Below are 13,985 nucleotides of genomic sequence, written 5' to 3'. Positions count from 1 at the left end.
GTAAACCTGGGGGGTTTGCATCCTGTCCGTTGGCCGGTGAGATGTTCTGATCTCGCGCACCATGGTCAGTCAGAATACATCTGAACACTGTCTTTTCTGACAGACAGGACCAGTACAGACTGAGCGACGTCACTGGTGCGAAGATCGATTAATCCAATCATCAAAAATGGTTACAAGGTAACTAACTGTAGGTTGTCAATCGGACATAAATGAGATGTTTTGGGATAAAAACAGTAAGCTACTAAATAAGCAGAATTTGATCTGAAAAACTGGGTAATCATAAAAATGATCAAACTTTTATTTAAGATGTGATTCGATGTATTGACTGGCAGATATTTGTAAGGCCAGTGGTAAAGTAACGTTTTATGGCATTTAAGTGCAATTCCCCAGAGCCAAGTTTTAGGTTATTTACATTTTAGAGGAAGCCTTAAAATCTGCTTTTTTCCCCTTTTTAACTTGATTGGGGAAAACAGAGGCAAAACCAGTAGCTTAACAACATGTTGTCTTCCATCCATCTCTCCAGCCAGTGATGTTTGAAACTCAAGTGGACGCTTGAGTCATGGTTTTTATTACACAGTTTAATCAACACACAAAGCTCAAAGAGCCTCTCAGGTAATTCAATATACAGTTTGTTTGTGTGAGGAGCATTTTTGTCCTCACACCCAGAGCCCAAGCCAGCCCCCACAGCCTGAAGATGTTGTTCTCCTCCAATTTCAACAATAGCAAAAATACAACCTAAGAGTTATAGGGAAATAATAAAACACAGGATAAACTAAGAAAACTTTCTTTAAATACCTGGTCCAAAACCTCCAGTTTGTGAATGTAATGAAGGTGTTGGTCTTGGCGAAAGGGGGTTTGAGGGGGGGGGGGGGGGGGGGCGTGCACAGAAACAATTTTGGTTTATGGCAATGGTGGGGGACAGTGGATCAATTAAAGTCCTTTCATATAATTTGAGAGAAGATCAGAAGGACATGCAGTTTTCCATTTTATAGCCTGCTGTGATTTTAAAACAATTCCTTTGTAGATTTTATACAAAATACACGAGTGCCCTCAACTCAACATGTGAAAAGCTTTCCTGAAATCATGTCTATATAGCTGGGATATCAGGAGACAAAACAAGGTATAGAGTGTAAAAATCCTTCCATTTTAGACCCCCCCTCCCCACCAAAAAAAAAAAAAAAGAACAGTCCCCTAGTCATACAGATGATATGGAATGCTTTTAGAGTCAAGAACATTTGGAGTGAGGGCGCAGGCAGGGCCCTATGGAAACATCAGGGGGGAGAGTAGCCCAGCCTGCATCAGAGATATGACCAGGAATAAGGAGGGGAGCGCAAGGGGCATGATTGCAGTTTGAGAATATGTACACCATGGCTGCCAGGTTAAGTGGGGTGGAGAATTGGTCGTAAAGGGAGGGGGCAAAGGGCAGGAAAGAGGGAGGTGCTCTGGTTAAGGGGAGGCGTGGCTCAAAGAAAGCACTCCAATGGAAACCAACAAGATCCGTTTTAACTTCTCTTTACTTTCAAAGCTCCCCTAACCTTAGTTGTACAGGTGGTTTCGCCATGATTCTACTCCAACACTACATTGCATACTTTTGTGTCCATTCCCGAGCTATTCTGTTGTACCTGGAAGCAAAGAGAGAGTGTGAATTTCTGGTTCATGTAAGTGTCCAGATTAACACACTGAACAAAAATATAAACGCAACATGTAAAGTGTTGGTCCCAATTTTCATGAGCTGAAATAAAAGATCCCAGAAATGTTTCATAAGAACAAAATATTTAGTTCTCTAAAATGTTGTGCACAAATTTGTTTATGTCCTTGTTAGTGAGCATTTCTCCTTTGCCAAGTTAATCCATCCACCTGACAGGTGTGGCATATCAAAAAGCTGATTAAACAACATGATCCTTACACAAGTGCACCTTGTGCTGGGGACAACAAAAGGCCACTAAAATGTGCAGTTGTGTCACACAATGCCACAGATGTCTCAAACTGAGGGAGCGTGCAATTGGCATGCTGACTGCAGGCATAAACTACGGACAACGAACACAATTGCATTTTATCGATGGCAATTTGAATGCAAAGAGATACCTTGACGAGATCCTGAGGCCCTTTGTCGTGCCATTCATTCGCCGCCATCACCTGATGTTTCAGCATGACAATGCACAACCCCATGTCCAAGGATCTGTACACAATTCCTAGAAGCGGAACATTTCCCAGTTCTTCCATAGCCTGCCTACTCAGTCATGTCACCCATTGAGCATGTTTGGGATGCTCTGGATCGCCATGTATAACAACGTGTCCCAGTTCCCGCCAATATCCAGCAACTTCGCACACCCATTTAAGAGGAGTGGTACAACATTCCACAAACAACTCTATGCAAAGGAGAAGTGTCGCGCTGCATGAGGCAAATGGTGGGCACGCCAGATACCGACTGGTTCTGATCCACGCCCCTACCTTTTTTTTTTGAAGGTATCTGTGACCAGATGCTAACTATATACCCAGTCATGTGAAATCCATATAGTAGAGCCTAATTAATATATTTTGATTGACTGATTTTCTTATATGAACTAACTCAGTAAAAATCTTTGCAATTGTTGTGTTTATATTTTTGTTCAGTGTATATATATATATAAGCAAACATATTCAACAGTTGCAGCATACAGACATATATACCCAGAGGATTATCTAAAAGATCTAACAAGATCATCCTGTTTAACCACTGACTCAAGAGCTTGTATGACATCCTATAGTACACCATCTGAAGCAAGATATTTAGTTAGTTACTTACTTTTCCCTGTCCGTCTTGTAGATGCGGGCGATCTCCGGTACTAAGGGGTCGTCCGGGTTTGGGTCGCACAGCAGAGAGCAGATTGAGAGAAGAACTAAGGGAAGGTTCGATGTTAATGGTTCGGCTTAAGACAGAGGTAAGGAGAGCTGAACCTAAATGAGTTAGGCAGTTACTGTGACAAAACAGACAAACAGGAAGTTCAGTCAGTCACTCAGATACCCCACCAGACACAGGTTCCAAAACAAACAGCAAAGAGGACATATTCATATTTTACAGTCTTAGTAACATAAAAACAACTTTTTGTTTTTTCCCCCTTCCTCCGTGTACCTTTGGAGATGGTTAGGGCGGGAGACCACTGTGATCGCAGGATGTCGAGACAGATGCTGCCGTTGCTGTTGATATTTGGGTGGTAGATTCTTGTGGTAAACGCAACCTGCACACACAGAGAAACAAACAGAACGGACATGGTTGAGTTAAGAGGAGGAAGAAAGAACTAAATGGATGACAGGTACAGAAAAGGAGCATCATGAAATCACACAGTTACAGCCATCAGAGAAAAGATGCAGAAACAAATGATTGTGTGTGCTGGTGTGTATGAGAAACTACGATAAGTGGATGTCATCTGTCACTTCCGTGTGTGTACACACAGTTCTGTCTCACCTTTGGCGGTTTGAAGGGGTAGTCTGTGGGAAAGTGAATGGTCAGGAAGAATACCCCACCCTGATAAGGACTGTCGTTCTGTTAGAGAGAGCAGAATATTCAGCACTATTAGTACCAAGTCAATCTTAGCAGAGTTGAACGGGTCTTTAGTATAATTTAATCATGGCGAGAAACACTGTCCTATACAACATTATATAAGCTAATATTTCTGGTAGCGTGAATGTCGTCAGTACTTACAGGTCCCATTATTGTGGCTTGCCAGTGAAACACTGAAAAACAGAGAAGTGAAACCACCAGATGTAGTCAGTCAGAGTAGGGAGAGGTAGTAGGAATGCTATGAAGTCAGGCTGAGGCAAAGCCCAGGATGGGGCTGGATACTCATTCTAGAAGATTTATAATACAATTCCAGCAGTATAAAAAAATGGATTGACGTAATATCATGAATGATGTCAGTGCAGAAGTTAAGCAAATGGAAATTTGAATTCAAGCAAATGTTATATTGCTGACGTAATCCATCCTAAAAACTCAGGGGAGTGGCCGAATGCCATCTAAAGATAAGAATGAACGCAAAGCTCTCAACTAAAAGAACTAACTAGAACATTACAACATTTTAAACAAAGGTACCATTACCACCCTGAGCTAAAATGCAGACATGTGAGAAAATCTATAAGGAATAAGAGAACATCCAAGTTTAGAACAATCAGACAACCATTCTCTTGGAAAGACCCAGGTTGCTGTACTCTAGCCTATCTGGGATGTTATATAAGCCCAAAAGAAGTTGTGGACATGGGTGACAAAGCTAAAATTGGTCAACTTTTCGAGCTGAGCACATCACAGAGGGCAGAATATACCAGATCAGATGGTTGCCGGAGAGTTCCTGAGAGCTAGTGATTCTCAAGCAGGCAGAAAAAAAAAAAAAAGTGGAATCATTTCTTTCTCTCGAGACAATAAGCCAGTTTGTTTCATCACTGTGTTCCCTGATAAGACATATCATTTAGCAGCAATTTGACAGATATCAGATGGCATTTGACACTTGTCTGAGTGAACCACTCAGTTTGTTAATGGCTTTGAACTTTATATCTTCTTATAATCAACAAGCAGTCTGACAGTAATTACTATGCATCTTAGACAATGATTTGACTAAAAGAGTGACTTGAGAAGTATGTTCAGTGATGCTCTCATATATGCTTGATAGAAGGGGTTGTTGCAGTGGTCATGTTCACAAACTGGGTGTTCATTCCACACAATAAGCTAAATAAATCTCATTGTAAAAATTGCTTTTTTGTTGTTGTAATTTGTAAGACACAAGTAAAAATGTGCAATCCGTCCAATCAATTAACATAATCTAGTATCAATGGTGTCCAGGTATGGTAAGGCAGTTACAGAGTGACATGCTGCTCCTGGCTATGATGGACATCTTACCTCACCTACCTTAATGTAACCATAGAACCATTGGTAAGTCAGCACAAACTTCCTGGTACCAGACCCAATACCAAAAGTGAAACTGATTTAAAGGGAAGGCATTTCACTGAGCCTGTAGATTCTAGAACAAACATGTGGCATTAAGGTAATCATTTTGAGATAAGCAGTCCATATACTCTGTGGTTCTGGTTGGTTGAGAGATTTTACTGATAAACCAGACTGCACAAGACTCACCACATTCAGAATAATTATGGATTATCTGCATCTAGCCTACTTTTTTTTACACAAATCATGTGGAGAGCAGGAAGCCTAAAATGTTGAACAGGATGTCAGAACAAAAGCGATAACTGACATGTATTGTTGGGTTGCCTGATGACGAGCTACTTACTGTCATCTCCTACTGGTCCTGCAGAACACTGGGCTGGTGGGTCCCGTGCCAAGTCATTCAACTCCTGAGAGACGAGAATACCAGCGGTTAGCAATACTAGTTGAATGCACTTGTCTGCAAAGGGGCAGCCAAAAGTTCATCATGTCAATCACATTCTATTAATCAATCCAATACCTTACAATTACATTTATAACACTTAGCAGAGGCTCCAGAGCAACTTACAGAAGCAATTAGGGTTAAATGCCTTTATCAACAGTATTCAGCTCAGGGATTCGAACCATTGACCTTTCGGTTACTGGCCCAATGCTCTTAACCACTAGGCTACCTGCCTAACACAGACAAATCATGTATTCACTAGTAATGTGACACCAGAGTTTAGAACAGATACAAAATAAGTAACAAGAGTTCACCTAAAAACAGTCAAACACTGTTAGATTTAACTGCCTGATCACAGTTTCATTCTACTGAGCTTTAGTAATCGAAAATTAACTAAAAAAGTTAGATAACAATATAAATATTTCCCAAACACACATGACAACCTAAGATCATAACCATGATATGAGTTAAGTCAACGTCATGGAAGCTACTACTGGGATTGCCTGGTACCTACTTGGCTAGCCATCTTTTGGACTACCAAAAGTAATGAATCCGTATCTTTAGCTGGTTAACAATGCCCAAATGTTAGCCAACTGCCACGCATTCTGGTTGATCACTATGAGTTTAGAGATTAACATGTAAAAAAAATTTTTTTTTTAAAGGCCCCTCTGGTGACATATCTAGCTAACATCCAACTTACTGGTTAACTAGCTAGTTCCATTATGTAGTTAGCTGACATGAGGGGGGGAAAATAAATAAAATACACCTCATCTTATCTGGACAGTTAGATACCGCTACTCGGGGCCCAGTTTGACACTAATGTGTCAAATTACAGCAGAGTGGAAGGCTAGAAAACGGTTTTAGCTAGTTAGTTAGGACAAAATATTCCCAGCCATAACCTAGCAAGTTATCACATAATTATAGGTAGCTAGCTAAGTGATTACTGAATTTGTGGGACAAATATTAAATATATTTAGCTGCCTAGTTACTAACTAGCAAGCTAACTAACGTAGCCGACTGCATTAGCAGTGCTAGTTAGCAAACTACAGAAGCCGTTAGCTGGCTAACGACTATTATGTAAACCAGTTATTTTGGATTCTAAATATGTAAATACACTGATCTCCTCTGGATAAAGATAACACAATTACTAGCCAAGTTAACGTTGGATAGCTAACGTTAATTGGCAAACTGGTAGTAAAAGGTGGAGGGCCCAAAATGTGGATGGAACACCGAAAGAGGCGCATTGGTTAACGCCGTCAGCCCAGCATTAGCCGTACCTCCGTGGGTAACAAGCTTTTAAAGGCAAAACATTTAATACCGACATGACTCAGGTGACACATATACCAGACAAAATTCAAATATCACTTATTTATTGTAACTGCGAAACATTGGGCCTTGCCGTTGACTTCCTTCTTACCTTGTGAATTCTTTTAAGAGCCATTGTATTGTGCTAGTGCTGCCGTCACCGAAAACGTGTTATACTCGATTAAAATGGCGGTTCCGGTCTCTGTCCGGAAGGAAATTCTTCGAAATATATCTCAAATAATCCCTTTGTCTAATACTCAAATCACCGATTACTATCAAAATGGGCACACCGATATAATTTTCTGCCTAAACTGAAAGACACTAGGGGTAGAACCACCGTCCTTCCTCCTGCTGCTGCAGCCGCTACCAAACCACTCACTCTGCGCTGTTTGTAGGAACCCTTCCGCCTACATGCGCATCCATCACTGATGTTTCAGCACCATAGATTGCGCGCCGACAACATAGATGGTGCAATTGACGTCATTTCGGCTCTCGACAAGCGACAGAATATGAATAGTTCGCATGAATGATTCGAGCCAAAATGGCTTTCAGGCATATATTTTGCACTGTTGCGAGCTCATGAGAGAGCCTAGCAAATGGTTTAAAACATCTAACAGCAAATTAGTTGCAATAGAAAGGGGTTGAACACACTACAATCAGGAAATCGTTTACAAAATATGATTTATGATGATGTATATGGGTTATTACACGACATTTATACGGGACAGTTAAATAATAAGCGCGGAGGGATATAAGGACTATTCGAGGTTCTTATCGCGAGAATGTAGTGCCACTGTACAGAATAAATTGAGCAGTGAGAACTCTACTTCACCCCAAATACAATTTTACAGAGTATAAATAGGAGGTCAAATATTTAGCATTTAGCTCTTTACTAATGCACTGTTTTGTGTCTGTTTTGACATATCGTTAATTCGTTTTTCACATGAACATTATATATCTTGACCTATGTGGAAAGCAGCCTAATAATACTAATAATGGAAATAAGATAATATGGCTAAAGAATAAATTAATAACAGATAATGGTCCTCTTATTCATGTTCATGCTCTATACTCATATGCATTATATGCCGTTATAAACTGGGTGGTTTGAGCCCTGAATGCTGATTGGCTGGAAGCCGTGATATATTTAAGCAATAAGGCACGAGGGGGTGTGGTACTGTATATGGCCAATATACCAAGGCAAAGGGATGTTCTTAATCTCGACGCAATGCAGAGTGCCTGGATGCAGCCCTTGGCCGTGGTATATTGATCATATACCACAAACCCCTGAGGTGCCTTATTGTTATTATAAACAGGTTACCAACATTAGAGCAGTACAAATACATGTTTTGTCATAGCCGTTGTATACGGTCTGATAAAAATGATTTGTACTGTTCTAATTACCTTGGTAACCAGTTTAGAATAGCAATAAGGCACCTCGGGGGTTTGTGGTATATGGCCAATATACCATGGCTAACGGCTGAAGCCAAGCAGGGGTACGATGTAATTTATTGTGCTTCAGTTGATGTCTCTACACCCCATTACCATAAACCAGGTTTTAAGTTTTAAAAAGGAGGGTGTGCACTACCAGGCAGGCACTACCCCCTGTGCCATAAATGTTCAGACCTCTTGGTATAGAGGACAAGTGTAGTGCACTTTGTGTAGCCTAGGCTACTGAGAAGCTACTGCTATTTATGACGGAACATAACTTTTTCTTATAAAAAATAAACAAAATGTTGTTATATACAAAGGCCTGTTTGCAATGACCTGTACTATTGTGTATTCTCACACAAAAGGCCACTGCAGAGGACAGGCTATGATATGTATTGTTAGGCCTATAAGTTGCGTTCCCTAAACCTGATACCCTTTACAGATAGATGAGTAATGCTTCCACAATAACGAATGCTCTTAATTAACTAAGCTTTGAGGCAGATCCCCCATAGGGCCAGATCACCTATAATAAATAAATAAACCATTATTATTGTTATGAACACACACAGACACACGCACACCAGTAATAACAGCATATCAGGGGGCTGGTTGATATGCGGAAAGGGGGAAGACCCGCATTAGAACCTCCACCGGATGGCGGTATGAGGCAGTCCCTGTATGAATGTGTGCGTGGGAGTTCCTCCTTTCGCCATTCCGGGGTGTCGCCACACCACGGAGAGTACTGAGGGAGTCCTGCGAAGAGACCGCCTAGTCCCCTCCAGGCCTCTTCACACCTCTCCACACCTTCATCCAGCCACACACGGGGCCCCGGCATGCCCCAGAAGACAGGTATCCGCTCATTACTCGTCAGAGAACCACCGCAGACCTCCCCAGCAGCCCTGTTTGAAAGATTACGGAGACACCGAGGGATGCTACTGCAGCAAACGCACCCCGCACCGCGAAAATTCTCGACGTCTGCCCGAGGAACAGAAACATTTGGTTGGCCCTTGACCGAAGCCCCTGAGGATGTCCGACAGCTGTGCGAACATGAACTCCGACGATCGGCCGGTTAAAAGTACGCACAATTATATAATGATGCTTAGGCCTATGCGTTATTGTTTTTGGGCATTGGCTTTGCATTGGCTGCAAACATGGCTGCACTAATGTCGATATGTGATTGCATGTGTGCGTCCCCTTGTTATTTCCCCTCAATAAAACAACAACAACACTTTAGGCTATTGGATGGTGAGTCACTGATGAAAATGCAACACTGTCGAGTTATTGATGCCAGTGATTGATGATTGACAGAAACTAAAATATGTTTTTGGCTCTGAATCCCGAGAGGATGATGTGACCTGTGCACTGTATGGAAATACCCCCTTATTTTGTATTATGGGGATGTCTCTCGGCGCGCACTGAGTGACGTGGTGATGCTGCATGAGCCGCACCTGGTGGTGGGTACATGTACTGTTCAGTCAGAGTCAGAATACCCGAGAGCGAGAGAGAGAGAGATTAGCGTCTCTTTCCAATGAAACATTTCTGGCAGTTTGACGATGACAGCTAAAGGAAGACTCAAAGGTAAAATTATAATTGTTTACATTGTGTGTTTTTCTTCATTTAGGGAGCAAAGGGATGTATGTAGGCTATTAGATGTTAATTAAATTGGTAGTTGTTACAAGTTAATGCATGGAAACGTGGAAGTAACGATGTGAATATAATATGTTTTGGGACTTGCCATAGGCGACCCTGAACACGTTATGTTGAGGTCCAATACGTTGGTCTTATCCGAGTGTTCATAGCCATGACATTGACTGCTGCGAGAGCTCTATAACTTGGCCTACATTGTCGATATCTAGATGTATTTTTAGACAGCCAAATTTCACTCACATCGCCAGGCAATTTATTCGTTTGAGAGGTTGTTAGGATGCAACTTGCGAGGTAGAAGAGACTCGATTAGGTTCCATATGGCTTTAATATGGGAGCTCATAATGTCATCCATCCTGCAGCTATGGTTGTGTTCTTATTTTTGTGAGTTTGAAAAGTAATATGGTCATATGTCGCTTTATTTACTTTTCTCAGTGCTCCCTCATGCCAAATTATGCCTAAAGAAATGATGTGCACCTGCACAAATTGTGTGTTTAAGGACTCACTTCCTTCCCTATCCTATATTTATAAGCGTCCCCAGATTCTTATTCTGTCTCACTGACAGCCAAATGAGACAAAATGGAGTTTGGGAATGTTTAGTTGCGTATCAGCATATTGTAGCCTATTGCCTTCATCAAGGCAGTATATAATGCTGTTATTGCATCATTGGATTATGGAATATTTAATGTGTTTATGAACAGCGGCTTTTATGCGTGGGCGGCATCAGACGAGGTGATGGAGGTTCAGCGATCCTTGTTACACCGTTTCCGCACAGATTGTCATGTTTATTGGGGTCACAACAACCCTGGCAGTGTGTGCACTTGTGCACAAAGTCACATGCGACCATGCCTTTTTCTTCAACTGGGAGATTGTCGCGGGTTTCTGGTGTGGAAGAAAAAGGGGACGCGGGCCGATAGACACTCGGGCGGGAAAACACGGGTTTTCCGTGTAGGGTGCGTTTGCGCGCGTGCGTTTCGCTGAGTGTACGCACATGTGCGCCACGCGTGCACATACATTGTGCATGTTTGTGTGCATGCCTGTGTGTGTGTGTGTGTGTGTCTTGGAACACAGCTGGACTATATTGCTCAGCTGCAATAGTGAACTAAACACAGTCGGACTCTGCACACCATACACACATCATCTACCACAATGCCACGGTGAGAATATAATGTGTCAGAGAGAGACACGTTAAAGCATCACAGTGAGAGACAACATTTTATTTGAGAGGAGTGAGCCAAGAGAGGAGGAGAGCATGTGTGTAGGGCTGGCCTATAGTGAAATGAACACAGTATATAGGCACTAGGCCTATGGATGGTACAGGAGCCCAGACAGTTGGTTTGTCACATCCAGAGATCGGTGTGTGTAGGCTACTGTAGATGGATTAGGAGAGCGTGGGATAGGACAGAGGGACGAGGAAGATTTGGGAGAGAAAGAGAGAGAGAGAGCAGCACATTGAGCACAGTACACAGGCAGGCGAATTGAGGCACTGGACCAGGACTGAGTGTGGACAAGGTGAGGAAAGGAAAGAGAGAATGTGACAAGCACATGAAGGAGGTGAAGTAGATGAGAAGCGAGAGAGAAAGATGGAGAGATTACATGATGTAGGCTGATGGACAGACAGAATCCCACAGAGCTATTGGATCTTTAGATCCTGTCTAATGGCTCATACAAATCATTCTCACCTGATTTTATACAATCCAGTGATCTTCAGTCCTGGGGAACCATATGATGTGCAGGATTTTATTCCAGCCAATCACTAACACATATGATTCAACTAATCAACTATCATCAAAGCCCAAGAGAAGGCATGCCTGTTGACATTTTGAGGAGGCAGGGAAAGAACAGGAGGTTAGGACACAAGGAATCAAGGAGTACATATTCAAAAAGAGCCAGATTGACCATTCCTAACCAACCATTGATAATTACTGTACTTCCTGGTGTCTTTCCATGGCCACACTAGCGCTCTACTCAAGGCCCACTTTCTGAGCAAAGTTGCTACTAACCCAGCAGTTATATTTCTCTAGTGACTCATGCAATCTCTTGCAAAGGGTGCTTCAAGTTGATAGGCTATCACATTAGAGCGTTTTCAGGCTAAGCGATTGAGCTTTTCATAGCTGTATACCATTCAGTGAACAGAAGCAGTCCTCAGAGATTATTATTAGGTGTTTTATTAGGATCCCATTAGCTGGTGGATTAGCAGCAACTACTCTTCCTGGGGTCCACACACAACATAAAACCGGATGTAATACAGAACATTAATAGACAAGAACAGCTTCAGGACAGAACTAAATACATTTAAAGCTAGAATCCTTAGTTGCTACATCAATTTTTGGATTTATAAATGAATGATATATACCCATTGATTCTTGAAGAATATAACTTGTAAATGCCTCATGAGCTTAGTTGAACTGTCGTACCCCATCAGAACCCAAAATATAAGCTTGTTTCACTCCAATGTTTGTAAACAATGTAAATGTTAACAAACACTAAATAGCCTCAAAACATGATTATATGATTATAGAATTTTGATACAATATCATGGTCAGTCCTTTCGTCTGTGAATTTGAGACTGGTTACATTTCTCCAGGCCCATCCCTCATCTTTTTACCAAAACAAAGGCTGGGTGTCCATTTTGTTATTGTTTCAATTAAGGATTCTAGCTTTAAAATAAGAAAATATAAATTCAAAAAAAGGTCCTGTAATGGAGAAAAAAAATTGTGCAGCCTTACTTGGGTGGCAGGTAGCCTAGCGGTTAAGAGCAGGTAGCCTAGCGGGCCGGCAGGTAGCCTAGCGGTTAAGAGCAGGTACCCTAGCGGGCCGGCAGGTAGCCTAGCGGTTAAGAGCAGGTAGCCTAGCGGGCCGGCAGGTAGCCTAGCGGTTAAGTGCAGGTAGCCTAGCGGGACGGCAGGTAGCCTAGCGGTTAAGAGCAGGTAGCCTAGCGGGCCGGCAGGTAGCCTAGCGGTTAAGCCCGTTGGGCCAATAACTGGGAGGTTGCTGTTTCCATTCCCTGAGCTGACGAGGTGAAACATCTGTCAATGTGCCCTTGCACAAGACTCTTAACCCTAATTGTTTCTGGATAAGAATGTCTGCTGTGAATGACTAAAATGATTGGATAAGACCATTATTCAGCACTGTCAGATCAGTGATCTGTAATGAGGTAGGAAGGAAGGAAATAAAGAGAGAAGGAGGAAAGGAAAAAAGGATGGATTTTTTGTTAATGAATACAAGCATGCACACACACACACACACACACACACACACACACACACACACACACACACACACACACACACACACACACACACACACACACACACACATGCACAAATGCGTACACACAAACACATCCACACACACAAACATTCACACCGCTTCTGGCATGGCTCGGGCACTACTTAGAATGTTTTCTTCTGGATTCCCATGCAGTCCTGTGTGGTACCCTTGCGCCCTGTGGATGTGTGGGTGTGTGGATGTGGGTGTGTGGATGTGTGGATGTGGGTGTGTGGGTGTGTGGATGTGTGTGGATGTGAATGTGTGTGTGTCGATGTGGATGTGTGTATGGATGTGTGTGTGTGTTGATGTGGGTGTGTGTGTGGATGTGTGTGCGTGTGTGTACAGTAAGTATATTTGTGTGTGTGAGGGGGGCTTTGTGTGAGCGTACCTTGAAAGTTTTCTCTCAGTCCTGTACTATGGCAGGACAGAGTATTTATAGCCCTTTAGAGAGACAGAGGGAGAGAGAGAGAGAGAGAGAGAGAGAGAGAGAGAGAGAGAGAGAGACAAGGAGGGAGAGAGGTAGAGGTAGAGAGAGAAGCGGAGAGAGAGGGAGAGAAGGAGGGAGAGAGGTAGAGAGTGAGAGAGGGATTGTCTAATGAGGACATGTTGTTTGGGGATAGTTTCTGTTAGTGTGTGTCTGTGTATATGTACACAGATGGTCCTTCATGTGTGAAGCATACATTAATTACACAACTTCACCCCCCCATCCGCTTTCAAAGACCCATGGATCTGTGCTAGGCTGCTAACTGATCTGGGTCAGAGATGGTAGAGGCATGAACACACACACACACACACACACACACACACACACACACACACACACACACACACACACACACACACACACACACACACACACACACACACACACACACACACACACACACACACACACACACACACACACACACACGCATGTGCACTGTCACAACCCTCCCCACTTCCCATATTCCCCCTTCTTCTGCTCTCTTACCCTTCTCT

General features: G+C 42.6%; 2 protein-coding genes across 5 annotated transcripts in view; one reads left to right on the top strand and one right to left on the bottom strand.

Annotated features, from left to right (window-relative positions):
- Nucleotides 1-527: 527 nt before the first annotated feature.
- On the bottom strand, nucleotides 528-7,136 carry LOC139581575 (ubiquitin-conjugating enzyme E2 D2). Its single transcript, XM_071411497.1, has 7 exons — nucleotides 6,769-7,136; nucleotides 5,256-5,319; nucleotides 3,683-3,714; nucleotides 3,446-3,523; nucleotides 3,113-3,218; nucleotides 2,786-2,879; nucleotides 528-1,622 (listed from the first exon to the last, which is right to left on the bottom strand). The coding sequence occupies exons 1-7, from the start codon at nucleotides 6,790-6,792 to the stop codon at nucleotides 1,577-1,579; spliced, it is 444 nt and encodes a 147-aa protein (XP_071267598.1). The 5' UTR covers nucleotides 6,793-7,136; the 3' UTR covers nucleotides 528-1,576.
- A 1,610-nt stretch (nucleotides 7,137-8,746) lies between these two features.
- Nucleotides 8,747-13,985, top strand: part of LOC139581573 (protein phosphatase 3 catalytic subunit alpha-like) — a 78,933-nt gene continuing 73,694 nt past the window's right edge. Inside the window, exon 1 of one of the 4 annotated variants that reach the window (XM_071411494.1) lies at nucleotides 8,747-9,162. In XM_071411494.1, coding sequence (XP_071267595.1) covers nucleotides 9,114-9,162 — 49 coding nt within the window. In that variant the 5' untranslated portion in view covers nucleotides 8,747-9,113. Of the gene's footprint in view, nucleotides 9,163-9,509; nucleotides 9,666-13,985 lie in introns of those variants that run through there. The other 3 variants (XM_071411492.1, XR_011676251.1, XM_071411493.1) reach the window with 3 other exon arrangements.

This window comes from Salvelinus alpinus, chromosome 7, assembly GCF_045679555.1.
Source record: "Salvelinus alpinus chromosome 7, SLU_Salpinus.1, whole genome shotgun sequence".
NCBI classification, from domain to species: Eukaryota; Metazoa; Chordata; class Actinopteri; order Salmoniformes; family Salmonidae; genus Salvelinus; species Salvelinus alpinus.
Note: the sequence above shows the minus strand (reverse complement) of the source record. Positions and strands in the feature narration are given on the sequence as shown.